Source organism: Canis lupus, chromosome 32 (genome assembly GCF_048164855.1).
Source record: "Canis lupus baileyi chromosome 32, mCanLup2.hap1, whole genome shotgun sequence".
In the NCBI taxonomy this organism is placed as follows: domain Eukaryota; kingdom Metazoa; phylum Chordata; class Mammalia; order Carnivora; family Canidae; genus Canis; species Canis lupus.
In genome coordinates, this window is record NC_132869.1 from 12,451,250 (window position 1) to 12,472,030 (window position 20,781).

The 20,781-nt window shown below is 46.1% G+C and overlaps 1 protein-coding gene across 9 annotated transcripts in view; it reads right to left on the bottom strand.

Moving 5' to 3' along the window:
• The window catches only part of PLA2G4E (phospholipase A2 group IVE), a 58,627-nt gene extending 39,368 nt beyond the window's left edge, over window positions 1-19,259 (bottom strand). For 3 of the 9 annotated variants that reach the window (XM_072809340.1, XM_072809343.1, XM_072809346.1), the window contains exons 1-2: window positions 19,048-19,259; window positions 17,481-17,767 (exon numbers count right to left, since the gene is read on the bottom strand). In XM_072809340.1, the coding sequence (XP_072665441.1) occupies window positions 17,481-17,744 (264 nt within the window). In that variant the 5' untranslated portion in view covers window positions 17,745-17,767; window positions 19,048-19,259. Of the gene's footprint in view, window positions 1-17,480; window positions 18,086-18,950 lie in introns of those variants that run through there. The other 6 variants (XM_072809341.1, XM_072809345.1, XM_072809342.1 and 3 more) reach the window with 5 other exon arrangements.
• Between the last annotated feature and the right edge of the window lie 1,522 nt (window positions 19,260-20,781).

The following is a 20,781-nucleotide window of genomic DNA, read 5'->3' on the forward strand; positions in this document are numbered from 1 at the left end:
GGGACTGGGGCTTGGGAAAGATAAAGATCTGCTCATCTGTGGAGGGAGAGGAGGACTCCAAGCAGGCCTGTAAGTATCAGAGGAAGGTGGCGGGAGGTGGGGTTGTAGGTTCTGTTCATTTCATTGCCTTCAGTCTGCCCTGCCAGGCCAGAGCTGAGTCCTGTCCATCTGTGGTTAGGTAGGGGTTAAGTCTACACGGGCAGACACTGCCTTTCCCTATGGCTGCTTTACAGGGTTGGGAGGGCCTCTTGAATGCCAGGCTGGATATTGATGGAGGCCACACTGGGTAAAAGTCACCTGGCCATTGGAGCCTATATGGCCCTGGGTACCTGCAACAGATGACATTACATTGGGGGAGAACATTCGCTCTGCACTGGGCTCTGATTCTGGAAAGACAGATTCTGAACAGACATTGCTTGCAAAGGAAGGGACTTTGTGATTAGGAACTATGCTCTCCTGAGAACCAAAGATTTACCAAGGAATTAAAAAAAAATGATGATAAAAACCACAATGAAATATCACCTCACAACTGTCAGATTGGCTGTTACCAAAAAGACAAAAGATAACAAGTGTTGGTGAGGATGTGGAAAAAAGGGAACCCTCATATATTGTTGTTGGAAATGTAAATTGGTGCAGCCACTGTGGAAAACAGTAAGGAGGTTTCTCAAAAAATTAAAAATAAAATTACCATATGATTTAGTAATACCACTACTGAGTATTTATCTAAAGAAAATGAAAACACTGGTCAGAAGGGATACATGAACCCCTATATTCATGGCAGCATTATTGACAATAGCCAAGATATGGAATCAACGTCAGTGTCCATCCATAGATGAATGGATAAAGAAGAGGTACTGTGTATATGTATATGTATACGTATGTGTGTGTATATATAATGGAATATTACTCAGCCATAAAAAGGAATGTTCATTTGCAACAACATAGATGGATCTAGAAGGCATTACACTAAATAAAGTAAGTCAAACAGAGAAAGACAAATCCACATGATTTACTTATATGTGGAAACTGACACACAAAAGAACAACAACAATAACAATAACAACAAAAAAAAACAGGAACAGACTCAAATACAGGAAACAAACTGTTGGTTACCAGAGGAGGGTTTAGGGGTTGTGTGTGTACTAGGTAAAGGGGTTAAAAGCTTCCAGTTATAAAATAAATAAGCCATGGGAATGTAATATACAGCTTAGAAAATCATCGATAATATTATAATAACTGTGTATGGTGACAGACTAGACTTATCATGGGGATCATTTCATAATGTATTAAAAACATATCACTATGGTGTAAGCCTGAAACTAATAGTATGTATGTCAATTACATTTTGGGGCACCTGGGTGGCTGAGTCAGTTAGACCTCCGACTCTCAGGTCATGATCTCAGGGTAGTGAGATCCAGCCTGGCACCAAGCTCCATGCTTAGCAGAATCTGCTTCTCTCTCTCTCTCTCTCTCTCAAATAGATAAACACGGCTTTTTAAAAATTGCATTTCAATAATTAAACCAAAGGATGAACTGTGACCATTTCAAGCAATGTCATTTTATTTTATTTTATTTATTTTTTAAGATTTTTATTTATTTATTTGACACACAGAGAGTGAGAGAGCACAAGTAGGGGGAGTAGCAGGTAGAGGGAGAGGGAGAAGCAGTCTCCCCATCGAGCAGGGAGCCCAACGTGGGGCTTCATCCCGGGACTCTGGGATTATGCCCTGAGCTGAAGGCAGCCACGTAACCGACTGAGCTACCCAGGTACCCCAAAGCAATGTCATTTTAAGTGATCATTTAGTTTTAGGTTTTTGTCCCTGTGATCCCTACAGTCCACTCTTCCCTCAAACTGGCCCCTGGCCTCCACTGCCCCAAGGAAGATGGCCATCTTCAAAATACAAAGAGAAACAGAAGTTAAAACGTGGCTTTGAAACTTCTCTAGGCCTGTTTTCCTGTAAATAACAGACGTGGAAAAATACCTGGGTAGTCGGTTATCGTAGGGTATGTGCTGACCTCTGCCACCCAGTAGCGATGGCTTACTAGTCGGAGACTCTGGATATCCCAAGCGCAGCCACCCTGCTTCCCGTTGACATCTGGGAGACATCTGGGGCCTCATAGCACTATCCTTTGCCCACCGCAGAGCAGAAGAGAGAGGCCTGCCCAGACTCATGCAAGCTATGCAAGGCTGTCCGAGGGGCCCTGGGAATGAATTGGGCTGGGGTCTGAGGGAGACGGTGGTGCTGTGTGGGTTGATGGCAGGTACCATGCAGCTGGGCTCGGGGAGGGAGGCTGAGGGCTCAGCTCAGTGGATGCCATGTGATTGGGCGCTAGCAGGCGGCCCGGCCCAGAAGAATGATTGTGCTTTTGGTAAAGTGACCGTTTGGTGAACTGACTTATTTTCTTACTTTAAAAGTCAACTTTTAGGGGATCCCTGGGTGGTGCAGTGGTTTGGCGCCTGCCTTTGGCCCAGGGCGCCATCCTGGAGACCTGGGATCGAATCCCACGTCGGGCTCCCGGTGCATGGAGCCTGCTTCTCCCTCTGCCTGTGTCTCTGCCTCTCTCTCTCTCTCTCTCTGTGTGACTATCATAAATAAAAAAAAATAATTTAAAAAAATCAACTTTTAGAAGTATAACTTAGTATAATAAAATACACCCATTTGATGAGTTTTGACAAACATATTTAGTTGTGTAACCACCTCCACAATCAAGATGTAGATCATTTCCATCCCTCTCTCTTTTTTTTTTTTTTTTCATTTCCATCCCTCTCAAATGTTGCCTCATAGCCCTTTGTGGTTAATCCTTTGCCTTTCCCCGGGGCCCTGGATGTGCTCACTGTCACTGTAGATTAGAGGTGTCTTTCCTGGAATTCCAGATAAATGGGTCATGGTGTTTAGTCTTTTGTGTCTGACTTCTTTTGTGTAATACCAGATTTTTGAGATCTATCCATGTCTCTGTATTGAGCTTGTTTTTGTTTGTTGCTGTGTAGTATTCCATCGTAAAAGTGTTACATTTTGTCCATTCATCAGTTCAGGGAAGAAAGCTGTTTCCAATTTTTAGCACTTAGGAATAAAGATGCCATAAACACTCGCACTCAGGTTTTTGTGCCACCCAGGTGCGCCTGGTGCTCTTTTACTTGAATTTGGTTCTAGGCAGGTTCTAGCAGAGGAACATAATTTCCCATTGGTTGCATCTGGTTCAAGCCCCTGAGCCAAGGTTCTGCAGTCACTTCCTGAGAGCTGCTCCCCAGCATGTCTCAAGGCAGAGGAGATGAAGGCTGGGGTGGTACTGGCCTGCGAGGTCTGTGAGCAGCAGATGCCTTCATATCAAGCCTTGGGTTTGACAGAGCCCAGCAGAGCTGAGGAATGCCTTGGCTCCTTATTGGTTTCAAGGTCAGTGCCCATTCATGTTCAGGAAGGCACTGTGGTGTGCTGGGCAGAGCTCGGGCCTGGAAGCCATGAGTCGTGGGCTCCAGTTCCAACTCTGCAGGATGGGCCTCACTTTCCCCTTCTGTACAATGCAAGGCTGGACTAGGTGAGTCCAGAATCCCAGGAACAGGGCCTGGCATCTGTATTTTTTCATCATCTCAGGTAAGTGTGAGACACAGTTACAGCAAGACCACAGAACTGGGAATCCTCTGAGTCTTTTACTGCTGTGCCTTCAGGCATCTGGCCTGCCATACTGCCCACTGAGGCCTCACTATGCTGGGGCATCAGCTCAGAATGAAAATAAATGGTGGATTCTGCAGGTCCTTCTGAATAAGATACAACAGACACACCAAATTGTAAAAATGGTGTGTCTGATGCCAGAAAAGAGGAACAGCCAAAGTATGGCCACGGAGGAGTTCAAAGTGACTAAAAATTGACTGACATTTGGTGAGTGATGGGAGACCTTATGAGGAGGGCATGGACGGGGTGGGGGGGGGGGGCGGGCGGCGGTGCTGGGGCAGTGGGGATGGTGAGTGAAAACAGAGGTTATCGCCTATACCCAGCAGGATCCAGAGCTGGTGATTCTCTTACCAACTCCATACCCAGTTGTGTGTGTGTGAGCATATGAGTGTGTGTGTGCAGGTTCAAGAGGTGGAGGCACATGTGCTCTTTGGGGGGGTGGGGGCATCCCTGAGCGCTCACTGGAGAATACGGTCCTGTTGTGCCACTGGATTAGTGTCATCAGCCCCAGGGAGTCCTGGAATGTGACCCTAAAGACTCATTTCCGGGACACCTGGGTGGCTTGGGGTTGAGCATCTGCCTTTGGCTCAGGCCATGATCCTGGAGATCCAGACCGAGTCCCACATCGGGCTCCCTGCATGGAGCCTGCTTCTCCCTCTGCCTGTGTCTCTGCCTCTCTCTCTCTCTCTCTCTCCCCCCCCCCCCCCCGTCTGTCATGAATAAATAAATAAAATCTTAAACAAATAAAAAATATCAATTTCCAACTGTCCCCATGAGCCTCAGCCCTGCTTGCTCTGCCAGACTCAGGGTTCATATAAGCCTTGTAGCTGGTTCAGGCAAAATACACTGAGGGGTTTTTTTAGTGATATTTGGTTGATTTTTGCATAGCAATCAAGATTTGAGCTAAAGAATTTGCACCCAGGGTAGCCCGGGTGGCTCAGCGTTTTAGCGCCACCTTCAGCCCAGGGCGTGATCCTGGAGACCGGGGATCGAGTCCCGCATCAGGCTCCTTGCATGGAGCCTGCTTCTCCCTCTGCCTGTGTCTCTGCCTCTCTCTCTCTCTCTCTCTCTCTCTGTGTCTCTCATGAATAAATAAATAAATAAGAGAGAGAGAGAATTTGTACCGAGGAAGTGGTGAGTGGCTCAGGTAACTGACACGGCAGTGACTTCTGGGAGGCCCACTTCCCCCTGGCTGCTTGCCCTCCTCTGCCCCCGCCCAGCCTCCATACAAGCTCTGGCTGGTTGGTGGCAGCACTTGGGCCTGGAGAGCAGAGGGGAGCTGCCAGGAGCATGCACTGAGGCCAAGGGCATTCTGGGCAGTGGGGCGGGTAGGGCCGGCACTTGGGGCTGACTCTGCAGTTGGGTTGCTATAATCTAGGCTGTGCCTGGGCGAGCCTGAAGATATGGGACCCAAGCACAGCAAGCAGAAGGGGCACTTGGGTCTGTGAGAAGCATAGAGGTGTGGGAGCCCTCTCCCTGCCTGCCTCCTGTGGCTAGCTGGGCCCTCCAGCTCTGTCCAGAGCCGGCCCTGGAGGGGGCAGGGTTCAGGCCTCGTGTCCCGAGTGTGTGGGAGCTGACAGCATCACAGCCATCTTCTGCCAAGTGCAGGTGACACCTCTGTCCTCCCTCTGTGTACATGCCTTTGTAGCGGTGCAGTGGATGGGAGTAGGGGCACCCCTTTCTGGTGATGTCCTCTTTCTAGTGATGCAAATCCTCAGAGAGAAGGACTCTGGGCTCCAAGAGTGCCAACCAGGCCCCTGTTGTACCTGGCGTGGAGCCCTTAGCTCCCGTTTGCTGCAAACAATAACTAAAGACTCATTTAGGGTATACAAACAGTGCAGTTGGCCAAAGAATGAAGGGTTTCCTGGGGCAAGGGACTTTCAGTGCTAAAACAGAATCCTGGGCCAAGTGGGATGATTGACTACATTATTACAAACTCTTCTTGAAAAAAAAATTTTTTTTAAAGATTTATTTATCCATTTGAGAGAGAGAGAGAGAGAGAGAGAGAGCATGTGCCTGAGAACATGTGGGGAGGAACAGAGAGAGAGGGAGAAACTTCAGCACTTGCCTCACTGAGCTTTGAGCTGAGCCCCCAAACCTGACAGGGGGCTTGTCGTAGGGCTGGGTCCCACGATCCAAGATCATGACCTGAGCCAACACCAAGAATTGGAAGCTCAACTGACTGCGCCTCCCAAGGGCCCCTTGAAAATATTTTTTAAAGCAGAGACATACTTGGCATGCTAGACCTGCAATTTGTAATTATTCGTACTTATGGGTATTTATAATTACTCCTAGGCTTTATAATTATTTGAAATGAAATAACTTGATTGTATTATGATTTTATTTTGGAATATATGAACAACAAATCTATATGGAACAATTTCATACATTCAAGTCAATTCTGAGGTTAGGGGGTGAATTGAGTGTATGGGATCCTGGTATGTGGATATAATGACCCCCAGAATCCTTTTCCCCTTCCTCTAAAAGAGAGCGCTTGGGATCCTATGGAGCTGTCAATCATGGGGGATCTTCCTCCTTCCTCAGAGGTGGGCCCCTGGTCAACCAGGCTAGTCAGCATTCCTATCTGCTTAGATTTAGTGGTTGGTTCATGAACAATTAGATCTTTTCCTGCTTTTTCTTTTTAGGATTATATGAGAGGAGGGGAAAATCAGTGAGAGGGAGAGACACTATTCTTTTCTCTAGATTATGAACTCTAAGGAAGATGTAAGCTTTGAGTTATCACCACATGAAGGGCTTGCTTAGCATAAGAAACTAGGCTGATATAGAAAAAAGCAAAGTTAAGAGACAGGGACAAAAAGAAAGTTCTGAGGATGCGGTCTGGACCACTAGATCCTGCTATGCCCAAAGCCCATATATTTCTTGGACTTATCAATTACATGAGATGATAAAGGCAACCCCTGACCAACACACCTTATGCTTTCTTGAATCCAGTTTCCATTAATCTGCCACTTGTGGTTGAAGGGGTTTTGACTAATACACCAGGCCACCACCTCTGTGGCAGGATTCTATTTGGGGGTCTCCAGTGGGGAAAGGGGAGGGGAGGACTACCCAAGGTTGGGTCCTCTTCTGTCTCCTGAATTGCATCCCTTATGTCTTTAGATTAGGAAAACCATATCTCCTAGGAAACATCTAGGATGGGAGGTACATGTCTGTGCTTTTATCTTCAGGGGTCTCTTTTTGGGGGTAATGAAGCAAGAGCTCTTCCAAGTTCTTTCTCTCATTTTCTCCCACTCCTCCCCATGTTTTCAAGGATCTATTGAGATCTCTTATTGGTCCTTGACTCTGGAAGTCAACCCTATAATACATCTACCTCCCACTCACATGCCTATTGCCTTTATGACATCCTAGCATAGATAAAGCCTTTCCTAGTCATGGGAGGACCGACCATTGCCTTCGTCATTCCATTTTAACACCGGGTAAACTGGGATGGAGAAAGAGCATTGGTTAGTGTCCCTGCCCAGAGCTGGGGTAGAGGAGCCTCACTCTTTCTTCCGTCTGGGAGTGGAAAGAGGCAGCCATCCTTTCCCAGTGAGTAAGGCTGAGTTGAGGGAAGGGGAAGGCAGGCAAGACAGGGCTGGCACAGAGATAATGCATAGGAAGAAGCAGATGGCAACAAAACCACAGGAAACAGAAATCACAGCCTAAGCAAGTCAGGATAAGAATTCACAATGAGCTCAACACTTGACCTTCAGGATGACCTTCTAACCTAGAGACATCTAGTTGGGAAAGGATGGGAGGAGGGAGGAAAACATTGCTGTCCTGCCCATATTAAAGACTCCCAGCAAAGCACATCTTCCTGGCTTAGCTTCTAATTTGAATTCCTCTTTTTCTAAAATTTTTTATTTTATTTTTATGTAAATTTACTTAATTAACATATAGTGTATTATTAATTTTAGAGGTAGAGTTCAGTGTTTTATTAGTTGCATTTAACACCTAGTGCTCATTACATCACCTGCCCTCCTTAATACCCATCACCCAGTTACCCCACCCCCCATTCACCTCCTCTCCAGCAACCCTCAGTTTGTTTCAGAGTCTCCCTCTCTGATTATCTTATTTTTCCCTCTGATTTCTTCTTTTAAAAAAAGAATTAAGCTATTTTATGACATACAAAATGTATAGAGAATAATAAAGTAAACATCCATAAACTTTTTACCCAGAGTAAAAATAAAACAGTGGTAACAGAGTTAAGTCCTCTTGTGTGCCCCTCACATGGTCATTTTCCCTCCCCTGGGGGTAACCACAACCCTGCATTTCTAGCCATCATTTGGAGGCATCTCTTTATTCCTTTCCTAAATATGTCTTTATTTCTAAGCTCCATTTTGTATGACTTCACATGTTTTAAATTTTATGTAAGAGGTATCACATAAAGGATGTGTATTCTACAGTAAACTTGGTTTTCCCCCCACTAGATATTATGTTTATATAATCTGCTAATGTTGATAAATATAGAACTGGCTCATTCATTTTCAGAGCTGTAAAGTATACCACAGTTTATCTATATAGTTTTGTGTGGTAGACATTTAAGTTGTGTCTAAATTTTTGCTATTACTATATTTCATCAATTCTAAGGCATGCTTTTTTCACATTTAAAAATCTCTGAATTAAGAAATCCTTATTGGGGCGCCTGGATGGCTCAGTGGCTGAGCGTCTGTCTTCAGCTCAGGTCGTGATCCCGCAGTCTTAGGATTGAGTCCCACACCAGGCTCCCTGCGGGGAACCTACTTCTCCCTCTGCCAATGCCTCTGTCTCTCTCTCTGTGTCTCTCATGAATATATAAATAAAATCTTTTAAAAATAAAAAATAAAAAGTTTCTCTAGTGATTCTGATGTTCAACAACGTCAGGATCATTGGAATATGCAATAAGCCTGTAAAATATTATTGCTACTACTAATAATGTAAATTATAACAACAAAGTGATGCTATTTTTCATCTATCAGATTGGCAAGGATGAGAAGTTGATAAGGCTTCACGTTGGTCAGGGTGTGGGGAAGACTCTAGGAGACTTTGTTGATAAAATGCAAATCAGCACAAACTTTTTGGAGGGCAATTTGGTAATCTTTATTTAAAATTTGCATGAACTTACATCCAGCAATTCTATTTCTAGGAATTGACTGTACATAAACTCTTCTACAAATCTTCAAAGATGTTCGATGTAGCATTGTTCCTGTAACTGCTTTTCATTTTTGTTGTTTATTTAGGTTAACAGGGGCTATGGCTTAGAAGTCTTTGATAAACAGAGGTAGCAGTCATCTGCTTCTTAATACATCCATGACATTTGGGCCTTGGGCATTGCTGAGTAGAGTTGGGTAGCACCCTCTCAGGAATCCAGTTTGCCTCCATAAATTTGTATAGGAGCGGAGAAGCCTTATGGTAGAAAAAGGAGGTAGAGATCCTGACTCCTTCACACTAGGGATTCAAATTATTGAAATGTATATGATGAACTGAAGAGACTCAAGACACCCACTGAGGTCAGGTGGCAGGGAAGGATAATGGGAGTAGTCCCAGGGAGGAAATGCCCATAAAGATGAGAGAAGTTTGGACTGGTGTCTGAGACTCAGTATTAGGGCTTAGTTTATTGGATTCTAAGGTATAGGAATATTGCTAAAACTTCTTTGCTTACCTTGCTACCATGGGTCTCTCTAGGGGGGAGCTAATTCCCGGCATATATGGGTTGACAGTAACCCAGTAACTTTTCTGGGGGATTCTCCTCATTAATCCTGACCACGCAGGCACATTCCTTCACCTGGGGAAATCAGCAGAGATTCTTCTGTAGAGAATGCTAGAGTCAGTGGAAAAGTGATAGGGGATCTGCCTCATGGACAAGGACAGCAGCCTGGGAATTCTCTGAGTTGCCTGGAGAAAAATCATGGGGAAATACTGAAATCTCTGCCAACTTGGCAAAGAGGAGAGAGGAATTATTGTAATTTGGAGATTAATGACAGGTTTTCTAGGCTTTAAGGTATAATACTCATAGCATCAAAAATTGGTGGATATGATCACACTTAGATGATGTGATGATAATTATAGCCATTGATTAAAACCTTTTTTTTCTAATGGCAAAGGAAAACGATTACTATTTGCTGATTGGTAAAAAACTTTTCCAATATGAGCTCAATATTGCATGTATATATAAATAAAACTGATTTCTATGTATATATGTGCCTAGAAGAAAAGAACTGAAAGGAAATATATTAAGGGTTCAAGAAGTTATCTCTGAATGATAAGATTATTGTGAATGTTTATTTTCTTTATTATCCTTAAAATTTTTTCTAGTATTGAGATGCCTGGGTGGCTCAGTGGTTGAGCATCTGCCTTCCGCTCAGTTCATGATCCTGGGGTCCTGGGATCGAGTCCTATGTCAGGACTCTCCTGCAGGAAGCCTGCTTCTCCCTCTATCTTTGCCTCTCTTTCTGTGTCTCTTATGAATAAATAAATAAAATCAATAAAATCTTTAAAAAAAAGTTTTCTAGTATCAATCCTGAAAATATCTTACATGTTCTTGACAGAAAACCAATTTTTTTAAAAAGTAGAATTACTGGGACACCTGGGTGGCTCAGTGGTTGAGCCTCTGCCTTCGGCTCAGGGTATGATCCTGAGGTCCCAGGATCGAGTCCAAAATCAGGCTCTCTGCGCCTGATAAATAAATAAATAAATACATACATACATACATACATAAATACATATCACTGAAAATAAATAAATTGATTTTATTTATTTATTCATGAGAGACACAGTGAGAGAGGCAGAGACACAGACAGAGGGAGAAGCAGGCTCTGCACAGGGAGCCAATGCGGGACTCGATCCCCAGACCAGGATCACACCCTGAGCCGAAGGCAGACATCCCAAAAAAAAAAAAAAAAAAAAGTAGAATTACTATATGTTAAATAAATAGATAAAGTGGTTGTGCGTTAAATAACTTATTATATGTTAAAGTTTGTTTTTTTTTTTTTTTAAGATTTATTTATTTATGATAGAGAGAGAGAGAGAGAAAGAGAGGGGCAGAGACACAGGAGGAGGAAGAAGCAGGCTCCATGCCGGGAGCCTGATGTGGGACTCGATCCCGGGACTCCAGGATCACGCCCTGGGCCAAAGGCAGGCGCTAAACCACTGAGCCACCCAGGGATCCCCAACTTATTATATGTTAAGTAAATAAAGAGACAGGGAAGGAAAACTACTGGATTTCATGCGAACTACGTGCTGTCATCATACCAGATGTTTACATGTTAATTGTAAAGAGTACACAGGTGTATTCCTTTGTGCCTCTTCCCTGAGAGCAGCAGGAAGCATTGAGCAAGGACAGGGTCAGAGAGGAATTTTTCTTCAAGTGCTCAGAGTCCTCTCCTCCTCCCACCAGGCAGCTGGCCTACTGCTCAGCATCTGGATCTTCCTCTTTTCCCCAGCTGGAACACCCACAAGGGGACGAGGCAGGGAGCCAAGCCACAGCTCCTTGAAAACTTGACTGGAGTACACTGCGGAGTCTAGGATAGCAGAGTCTTGAAACTGCCAAGTATGGAAACTAACTCAGAGTATGTAAAGGCCTGTTGGGTCCAGAAGAGGATTAGACTGATGTGTGTCACAGCCGGCAGTGGAAATGGGCCTTTATGGGTGGGTAGCTTTGACCTCAGTGTAAGAAGAACTTGGTCATATGGGAGGTATTAAATTTTCATTACTGGAATTATGCAAGGGGTACCTGCCTGGGGGCCACAGAAGAGATTCCTCTACTACACAGGAGGTTGCTCTAAAATCTAGCTCATCTGCTTCAGCTTTGAGATTCTGTTACTCTGTACCCATCCAGGCCCTTGATCCAGGAGACAGTTCACTAATCCCTTCAGCTGCTTGAAACGCCTATGAGAGGCCTTCTGAAGATCAGGCCAACCTTTGTCACCTAACACATAAGCAACACTCGTGATGGGAATTTCACCAGGCAGGGAGGAGAGGGTGGGACACAGCCAGCCTGGCCTGGTTGTAGACATATTAGGAGAAGGTGGGCCTTTGGGCCCCCATAAGTCTGGTTCTGTAGATGGCCATCTGCCCTCCCTTTCTTAGATCTAGCCCTAGCACTCCCCTTACAGGGTGGCTTTGACAGAAATAAGGAACTCTTGTTCACACAGGTGGCTCTCACCTGCCCGGTGACACACCCTCATAAGTGGCAGGTACTTATGGGGACCCACAGCACAGAGATGGAAGATACCCAAAAACAAAACAAAAAAACAACAACCACAAACCAAAGAGGCCACTGACAAAACACAGCAACAACAAAATTTCAGACTAGCTGGAGACAACACCCACACAGACAAACGTAGAGAAAAGATTAAGAGTTTTGGAGTCAGAGAGGCCTGAATTCATATCTTGCCAGTGACACTTACATTGGGTAAGTGTAGCTGGGTAGCATTAGGCAATTACTTTATCTCTCCGAGACTCATTTCCCTAATCTGTAAAATGGGGTTAATAGTATCTATTTCATAGGATTATTGTAAAGATACACACACACATACACACATATGCATACATGAGTGGCACACAGAGTCTGGCATATAATAAACCTATTAATATATTGTAGCTATTGCTATTTTTAATGTTTCTGCTTGGAGACAAATAAATTGGGAAGAACTAACAGCAAAGAAACTAAAAGTCAGTTTGAGTAAGAGAAGTCAAGGAAAGCTTTGTTTATTAATGACAATGACCTATGAACCCCTATTAGTGCTAGATGCTATGTTATACTGTAGGTTCTGGGCATCAAAACAGACGTGGCACCTGCTCTTGTGGAGCAGTGAAGTACAGTTGCTAGGCAATGAACAAATAAGTGATAAGAAATTTCTAATAATAAATTCTGATAGTCTAATCAAGGAAAAGCACAGGGTACTATTAAAGATACTAGGCTAAATAAATAAACAAACAAACTAGCAGAGGGTACATAATTTCAACTGGGGGAGGGATCAGGGATGAGTTCTTGGAGGAAGGGGGAGGAATCAGGGATGACCCTTGGAGGAAGCAGCCTTTAAAAAGCTAAACCTAAAGAAAGATCAGAGTTAGCCCCACAAGGTGCCCAGAGGTGGTAAAAGCTGGTGCATTTAGGAGCGGAACAGGTGTGTCTGGGACATGGTATGTAGGTGAGAGGTGAGAAATGCCTGGGAAGGTGGGTAGTTGGTTGAATCACATGAGGCCTTGAAGACTTGGTAAGGATTGAGTATTTATCTTAAGGGACTGGATGCCATTAACGGATGTTAAGCAGAGAAGCGACATGAACAAGATCACTGGCTACTGTGTAGAGAATGGAGGGGACAAGACTGCAGGTGGGAAGGGGAGTTGCAGTGGGTCAGATGGGAAATGGTGAACTGGGCCAGCAAGAGGGGCAGAGATGGAGAGAAGTGGTGGGATTCGAGAGGGATTTCAGGACAGAACCTACACAGTAGGAAGACGGATTGGATATGAAGGGCAGGGTGGCAATGTCCAGTGGGTTTCAGTCACCTGGCAGGGAAAGGTATAGCCATAGGGGTGGTTCTGAAAGGAAGTCCACCACCTAGTGAAGTGCAGGTAGGTGGGGAGAGACTGGGAAACTGAGGCTTGAGCTGGGCCTGAAAGGAGAAGCCGCAGGAGGATGGAAGTGTTCTCTGGGAGGGGAAGCAGCAGAATCCAGGAGAAGAGGTGGGAATGAGCTTGCCTCATGCCATGTAGGCGGCACCGAGGGAGCCAGCCCTGCCAGGAGAGAAGAAGGGCACCGGGCCACAGGGTGTGTGACAGGAGTAGGGAAGTGCCAGGGGCAGGGCCTGATTTCGACAGGCCTCTGGAGCCAACTGGAGATATCAGCCTTGATGTCAGAGATAAAATGGGAGCCTGTGGGCTCTTGCCAGCAGCCAGCCAGCCAGCCAGCCAACGGCCCATCTCTCAACGTTCCAGGTCTGTGACAGACAAGACATGAACAAGTGGCACAAAGCTTGTGCTTTTAACTAACAACCTGCTCCTATAATAGTACAGGACACCTATAAAGTCTCTGGGCTCTCAGGACAACCACCTCCTTGGCTTCTTACAGCTTTATGGGCTATTCTTTCTCAGTCTCCTTTGATGGCTCTTTTGCCTCCATCAAGGATCCAGACGGTAGGGAGCAGGAGGGCACAGATTTATGCCTCTTCTCTTCTGTCTCTTCATCCCATCCTTTGGAGATGGATCCCATCCAGCTCTATGGCTTTAAAAACCACCTATACTCTGCTTTATGTATTCAAACAGATTATCTCCCTATCCTAGCTCCTTAGTTCCAGACTTGTATTTTTCAACTGCCCATCTAACATCTCTACTTAGGTATATATCAGGCATCTCAAATTTAAAATGTCCAAGGTAGACACCTCCAGTCCCCTCCACCCTGACCCATTTCTACCTTGGTGTTTCCCAGCCAAGTAAGGGTCCTCCCACGTATTAAGGCAAAACCTAGGGCATCACTGATTTCTCATTCCACATCCAAGCAACAATAAGCCTGTAAGCCCTACCTCCAGAAAAATCCAGAATCTGTCCACTTCTGCTGTCCACCATGACCACCCCAATTAAGCCCCTGCTGTTTCCTCCTGGACTACAGTAAAAACCTCCTCACTTGTCTCACTTGTCCCCTCTCATCTGCCAGCCAGCCCACTCTCCACAGACCTGCCGAAGTGATCTGTGTAAAACACAAATCAGATAAAGCCAATCCTCAGATTAAAACTCTCCACTGGCTCACTACTGCTTCAGAACAACACAAAAGCTGCCTCTGTAGCATCGGGCCAGCATAAGCAAGTGTCTGACCTCTGCTTCTACCACCAGCTCCTTCATCTCTTTCCCTGCTGTCTCCTCTGCAGACACACTGGCTTTCTCTCTGTTTCCAGAACAGTTCAACCTTATGCCCTCCTCAGGTTCTTTGCACTTAGAGTTTGCTCTCTCTGGAACGTTTTCTCATTAGTCTTCTCATCATTCAGGTCTTGGTTCAAATGTTACCATCCTATTAATGGTCTCTTCCCTGCTGCCAGTCCCTCACAATCACATATTTTATTCTGTTATCTGTGACACAGAAATAGTCATCTATTTACTTATTGTCTGTCTCCCCCATTAGAATATAAGTTCGAAGAGAGCTAGATCTTGTCTGACCTGCTCAGTGCTTTATTTCCTACTGCTAGAACAATACGAGAAACACAGTGGGAGCTCAATAAATATTTGTTCAATGAATGAATAAATGCTCTAGATGTGGTTCTTAGTCTTCTTGAGATGAGAGTTATGTAACAAGCCACAGGAAGAGTTACCTAAGAATGCAGTGCAGGAAATGGGGACTCTGAAAACTGATTTACAGCTAATCTGATAAACCGATTTTGGCTGAAGTATTGCTCGATGACAATATGCTACCCAGTAATGCTGGCCTCTAATGGGACCCTAGAAAGACAAAGGCATAATTCACATGGTAGTCCTGGAGGGAAACACTTCAAGGACCAAAACAGAGGGCAGATGAGGAGCTATTTGAAGACTAGTGGGTCTTTCTGGTTCCCTCTAAATTTATCATGTAAGTCATCAAGGATTTCTTTGTCACCAAATGCACAAACAACCTCCCCAATCATACATGCCTCATCATACATATACTCCCTAACATTAAACCCCCTCTTGCAGAGCTGTGTTACTTCTTATCTTGTTCAGATAGTTCAGAAGGCCTTAGGGAATGGCCAACTGACCAGTTTCTGAGAGATTGCACAGAAGTTTGCAAAAATAAAGCACCTTTAAAAACTCGTTTCACCATAAATCTTAATAAATTATAGTATAGGCACACAGTGAAATACTTTTTAGGCATTGAAGTGATAATTGGGAAATTTAAGTATCAACCTAAAAATTATTTGACTATAATTTTAGGTTAAGAAAAAAGCCCAGGACATAGGTCTGGTATAAATATTATAAGCACTACTATGTCAACATTATCCAAGAAGAAAAAAAGACTATAAGAGACAGTTGTTGTATTAAGTGATTATGATGGATTTTTCCTTTATGTTTCCAAACACTTTCTGAAATTATTTTATATATACAAAAATGAAAATATTAAGATTAAATACAATGTCTTTGTGTGGTTGGTTCTTTCGCAGGCCTTACTATTCTTCCCTCAAGCAGCTAGAACAAGAGGAGGTGCCATGAGTGCAGCCTCATTCCTGAACCATGTCAGGCATGGGGATGACGAGAGCAGAAAGGAACAAAGAATCATAAAGTCGCTAATGGTCAAATTGTTCCAACTTCATAGGCTCCAAGTACTCTGCTAAGCATGTTATTTACTCTGCATAATTTTTTCCCCTTAGGTGAAGAAACTCAAGTCTCAAGAGCTTAAGGAGCTGGTCTAAGGTCACAGGGCTGGCAAAGGACAGCGAAAGGTATCAAACCCCAGTCTGACTCCACAGCCCATGCTCTACACCACACCAATGAGGACAGCATTCTCACAAATATTGAACCATTATGTGTTGATGGCTTTTGTAACCTTTTGGACAGCCACCTGTAAGTGTGAGTCCCCAGGAGGTTTCTGATACCAGCGGAGGCAGAGGCAGGCCCTGATTTCTCTGTCAGGGCAAGAGCTGGGCGTATCTCCTCCCACTGCAGCATATTAGCAGGGGTAGTCTATTGGACCAGAGACTTCTGGAAAGGAGGTAGAGTCAGGAAGAGGTAGGGGAAGAAAGCCTGCTCACTGAGATTTGGGAGATTACAGGAAGAATGAGAGAGTGTGGGGCAGGGAGGCTGAGGGAAGCACGGGGGTGGGACCCTTGATCACTCTTCACTTCCAACTCTGACAGGAGTCCCTAGCAGGGATCCTGGTGATTCTATGGGGCAGTCAGCCCCGTCAAGAGCTAGAGTTGTGTCTTTGGGAGGATTGGTCATTCTCCCATAGCCCTCAGGTGCCTTGTGGTGGTAGATGCTGGTTGACAACCACAGCTATGAAGTGGGACCTACTAGGGTCAGGCAAGGTGAACCTATGGTCAAGGCCCAGGATAGACCCACCAATCCAGGGCCAGACAGAGGGGTCCATAGGAGGCAAAGGGACCATGGCCAGTGCTCCCTATGAGCGAGGCCCAGGCCCACAGAAGGAAGAGGCTTACCCCTGCAGAAATCAGCCTGGCACCACTGCCGAGCCCATAGCTGCCAGAGGGACACAGGAACATTACTTCCTCTCCAATTGTAGGGCACCTACAAGCTCACACATGCCCCCAAAGTAGAAGCATGGGTAGATCCGGATCTGCTGATAATTACCTAAAGACACTATTCAGTTTTTGTAGCCCACTAAATTACCCATGGAATTTACTTATTCAAGACTTTCTCTTCACTGACCAATAGGTGCAGTTCCTGAGGGAGGCTGGTTCGGTGCATTCCCCCAGCACTTATACCCCTGCCCCACCACTACGCTAGATTGCACGGTTTCAGCAGCTCTGTGTGCCAGACACCCTGCTAGGTCCTGTCCACTCTTCTCAGTATTGTATTAATAGCAATAGCTTCCAACTCAGGTCTTCCACGGACTAGCTGGGTGACCTTAAACCCTCTGAGCCTCAGTCTTCTCAACAAACAGAGATGCTAATCCCTCCGCAGCAGAGTGTCAGGCACTTAGAATGCCCTTGGCAACAGGGTCACTGGGTCAAGGAGACAGGTAAGGACAGGTGATGGGGCTAAGAGTGAAGGGATTCCTCTGGGAAAGGAAGAATGAACAAAAACACAACCTTTTAGCTCTACAGCGATGCAGGTGATCTTATTCTAAATCAGCAAAGTGGGGGCAAAATTTAAGGGGTAGGAGCCCTCTCCCCAGAAATGCAGACGTACCTGAGAGCCCCAAAGGGCCATCGGAAGCAGAGGTGGGAGATTAGGAGTCTCCAGGTCCTGTGTATGCTCAAACTCACTGACATTTCTTTCTGACCTGCCTTCTTCTTCTGCCTCTTGTGGGCTCTGTGGAATGAACGCATCAGTTCCCAGGCCAGGACAGCCTCCCGAGCTCTGGAGAGTCATTCTGGCTGTGTCCCCTCTCTGGGGCTCAGGACAGCCCTTGTGGAGCTGAGGCTGGTCCTTCACAGTGAGGCATCTGGACATCCTCGGGAAATTTCAAGGGAGTTCTGCAAAAATGTGGAACAATGCCATTGGATTCCTCCAGGAAAAGAAATAAGCCTGATGAATTATTAAGGAGGTGATAGAAGTCAGGGCTTAGCTAAAGGAGTCCCATATCTCTGAATATTTCAAACAATCTGGACCTATTTTGGTGAAGAAAACATTCTTGTGCTGTGTGAAAAGTAAGCAGGGAGCTAGAATTACGCTCACCCAGGATGGCTCCGGGTTCAGGGAGGCCTGCCTGCATTTCTGAGCTGGATCCAGGCTCAGAGATAGCTCCTCATGGCTCAGCAGCTATTTTTAATGTTGTGACACTCAATATGTCAGACACCAAGGAGGGAGGGCCGGAGGAGGCAGGCCTGGAGGTGAGGTGGCTGAGGCTGTCCAGGCCGCTGATGGAGATGAAGCCACTCTCTGGCTCTTAGCTGACACCCCCACATCCCTCCATTGAGCCCTGAAAATAAATACCTGGCCTGCCATTCAGGTGATGAGGGGACCATGGGCCAGAAGAGAATTTAATAATTTGCTCTCTCATTTGAGCTCTTTTTTTTAGTTTAATAGATGCTGGCAGCTGAGAGAGCATGCGTCACAGCTTCATGGTAAAAATTAAAACGCTCAACTAAAAACAAAACCCAAACACTCCGTGTGTCCTGTTGTCGAGGGTTTTAAAATGTCCATTCAAAGGGCACGTGGGTGGCTCAGTGATTGAGCATCTGCCTTCAGCTCAGGTCATGATCCGGGGGTCCCAGGATCGAGTCCCACATGAAGCTCCCCCCAAGGAGCCTGCTTCTCCCTCTATGTCTCTGCCTCTCTTTCTGTGTCTCTCATGAATAAATAAAATCTAAACAAAAAAATTGTTTTAAATGTCCACTCAAATGTGCATCTTTCTAGTTTCTCTTGGTGTCGGCTCTGGGGGAACCAGCATCCTCCCTAGGTGGGGGCGCCCCGTGTGTTTTAAGTCTCTTTTCCCCGAGGCTGTGGTTTTCCAGGGGGCACGGTCTCCCGCCCACCGGCCCACGCGGCAGAAGGTCGCGCGCGGAAAGCAGGTTCCTCCGCCTGCGCTGGGGAGCCCGCGCCCTCCCCGCGCCCTCCCCGCGCCCCCGCGCCCCGCAGGGGGGTGTTAGGCCGAAGGCAACCGAGAGGAAGCAGGTCACAGAAAAGCTCGCTGCCCCCCACCCCCGTTTGACGTACCTCCACAAAGGTGACCCCACCTGTCCATCAGCGGGGACAGCACCGACCCTCAGCGGCCCAGAGGAAGTCTCACGGCGAACTGACTACGTGGCCTTACCTTCCATTAGTCCCCCGGCGTCTGTGTGCCCGCCGGGTGCCACCCTAGCAATGCAAGGTCCTCGTCCTTTGTCTTGTCGCTTCTCTAGAAATGTGCTGCTCGCGGCGCCTGGGTGGCTCTGGCGGTGCAGCCTCTGCCTCCGGCTCGGGTCCTGGTCTCAGGGTCCCAGGACCCAGCCCCGCCTCGGGCTCCCGGCTCCTCCGGGCGCCGGCTTCCCCTCCCCCCTGCCCCTCCCCCCGCCCCTTCCCCCTCTGCCTGCCCCAGCTCGCGCCCTTGCTTGTGGCTCTCTCTCAAATGCATAAATAAAAACTCTTTTTTTTTTTAATTTTTATTTATTTATGATAGTCACAGAGAGAGAGAGGGGCAGAGACACAGGCAGAGGGAGAAGCAGGCTCCATGCACCGGGAGCCCGACGTGGGATTCGATCCCGGGTCTCCAGGATCGCGCCCTGGGCCAAAGGCAGGCGCCAAACCCCTGCACCACCCAGGGATCCCGCAAATGCATAAATAAAAACTCTTAAAAAAAAACCCCAAACACCCAAGTGTATTGCTCCTCTGCTAAGGTGCCATGTGAGCCTAAACACTAAGCACTCAGGGAGTTACTCCTGACCACGTGCCCCAGGTGTTCCCTGACCACACGCACGTTAATGCACTTCTATTAGTTTTTCTCCTTGATCTGTCTTTTGTCAGTCTTATTTACAGGATTTACTGGACACCAGGCAGAGAACCGGAGATGGGTAGAGGAAGAGATTTTTTTTTTGGTCCCCTACTGTGCTAATTGAAAATAATAGCCTGAACGTCAGTAATAATAATGATAAAAGCAAGCACACTCACGGGTCCCTTTACAAATGAGGCGGCTGGGAAGTGACCTGCAGAGTCGCTGGATCTCTTCCCAGCATGGTGTTCAGCAAGTTACTGAGCAGGGCCCTTTACGAGGGGCCTCATTTCTGGAAATCTGTATTAGAAGCCAGTGCCAGCAAATGGTTGAGGAAAAAGCATTTATTTGTAGAGTAAGGGTGCAGATGCCAGGTAGGACTATAATACTTTACTTTTCATTTTGCCACAAAAGAGAGGAAGCTCAAGACTGAAAGAAAAAAAAGTTCTGTGGATAGAGATAGAGTCTACAAGGGCATTTAAAGCCAAGCTTCCTTGATGTCCAAGAGAAAGCCGTCTGTGTGACCCAAAAAGAACTTCTGATTGTAGGTGAACTTTTAGAATGCCAGGGAGAAACCTGGACTAGATTAGGTACTGGCAGATGATAGTTGAAGATTAGTGAATTAAATACCTAATTGTATGTGTGTTTCTCATTTTCTTTCTTTCTTTCTTTCTTTCTTTCTTTCTTTCTTTCTTTCTTTCTTTCTTTCTTTCTTTCTTTCCTTTTTCTTTCAAGATTTTATTTATTTATTCATGAGAGACACACACAGAGAGTGAGGCAGAGACAGAGGCAGAGGGAGAAGCAGGCTCCCTCCGGGGAGTGGGGAGCGTGGAGTATGATGACGGACCCAACCCAGGACCCCAGGATTATGACCTGAGCCTGAGCTAAAGGCAGATGCTCAACCACTGAGCCATTCAGGTGCCTCCCCTCTTTGTTTTGAGTGAGGGAGGGGCAGAGGAAAGGAGAGAGAATCTCAAGCAGGCTCCACCCATCATGGAGCCCAACACGGGGCTCCACCTGATGACCCTGACTGAGATTGTGACTTGAGCCAAAACCAAGAGTCAGGCCCTTAATCGACCA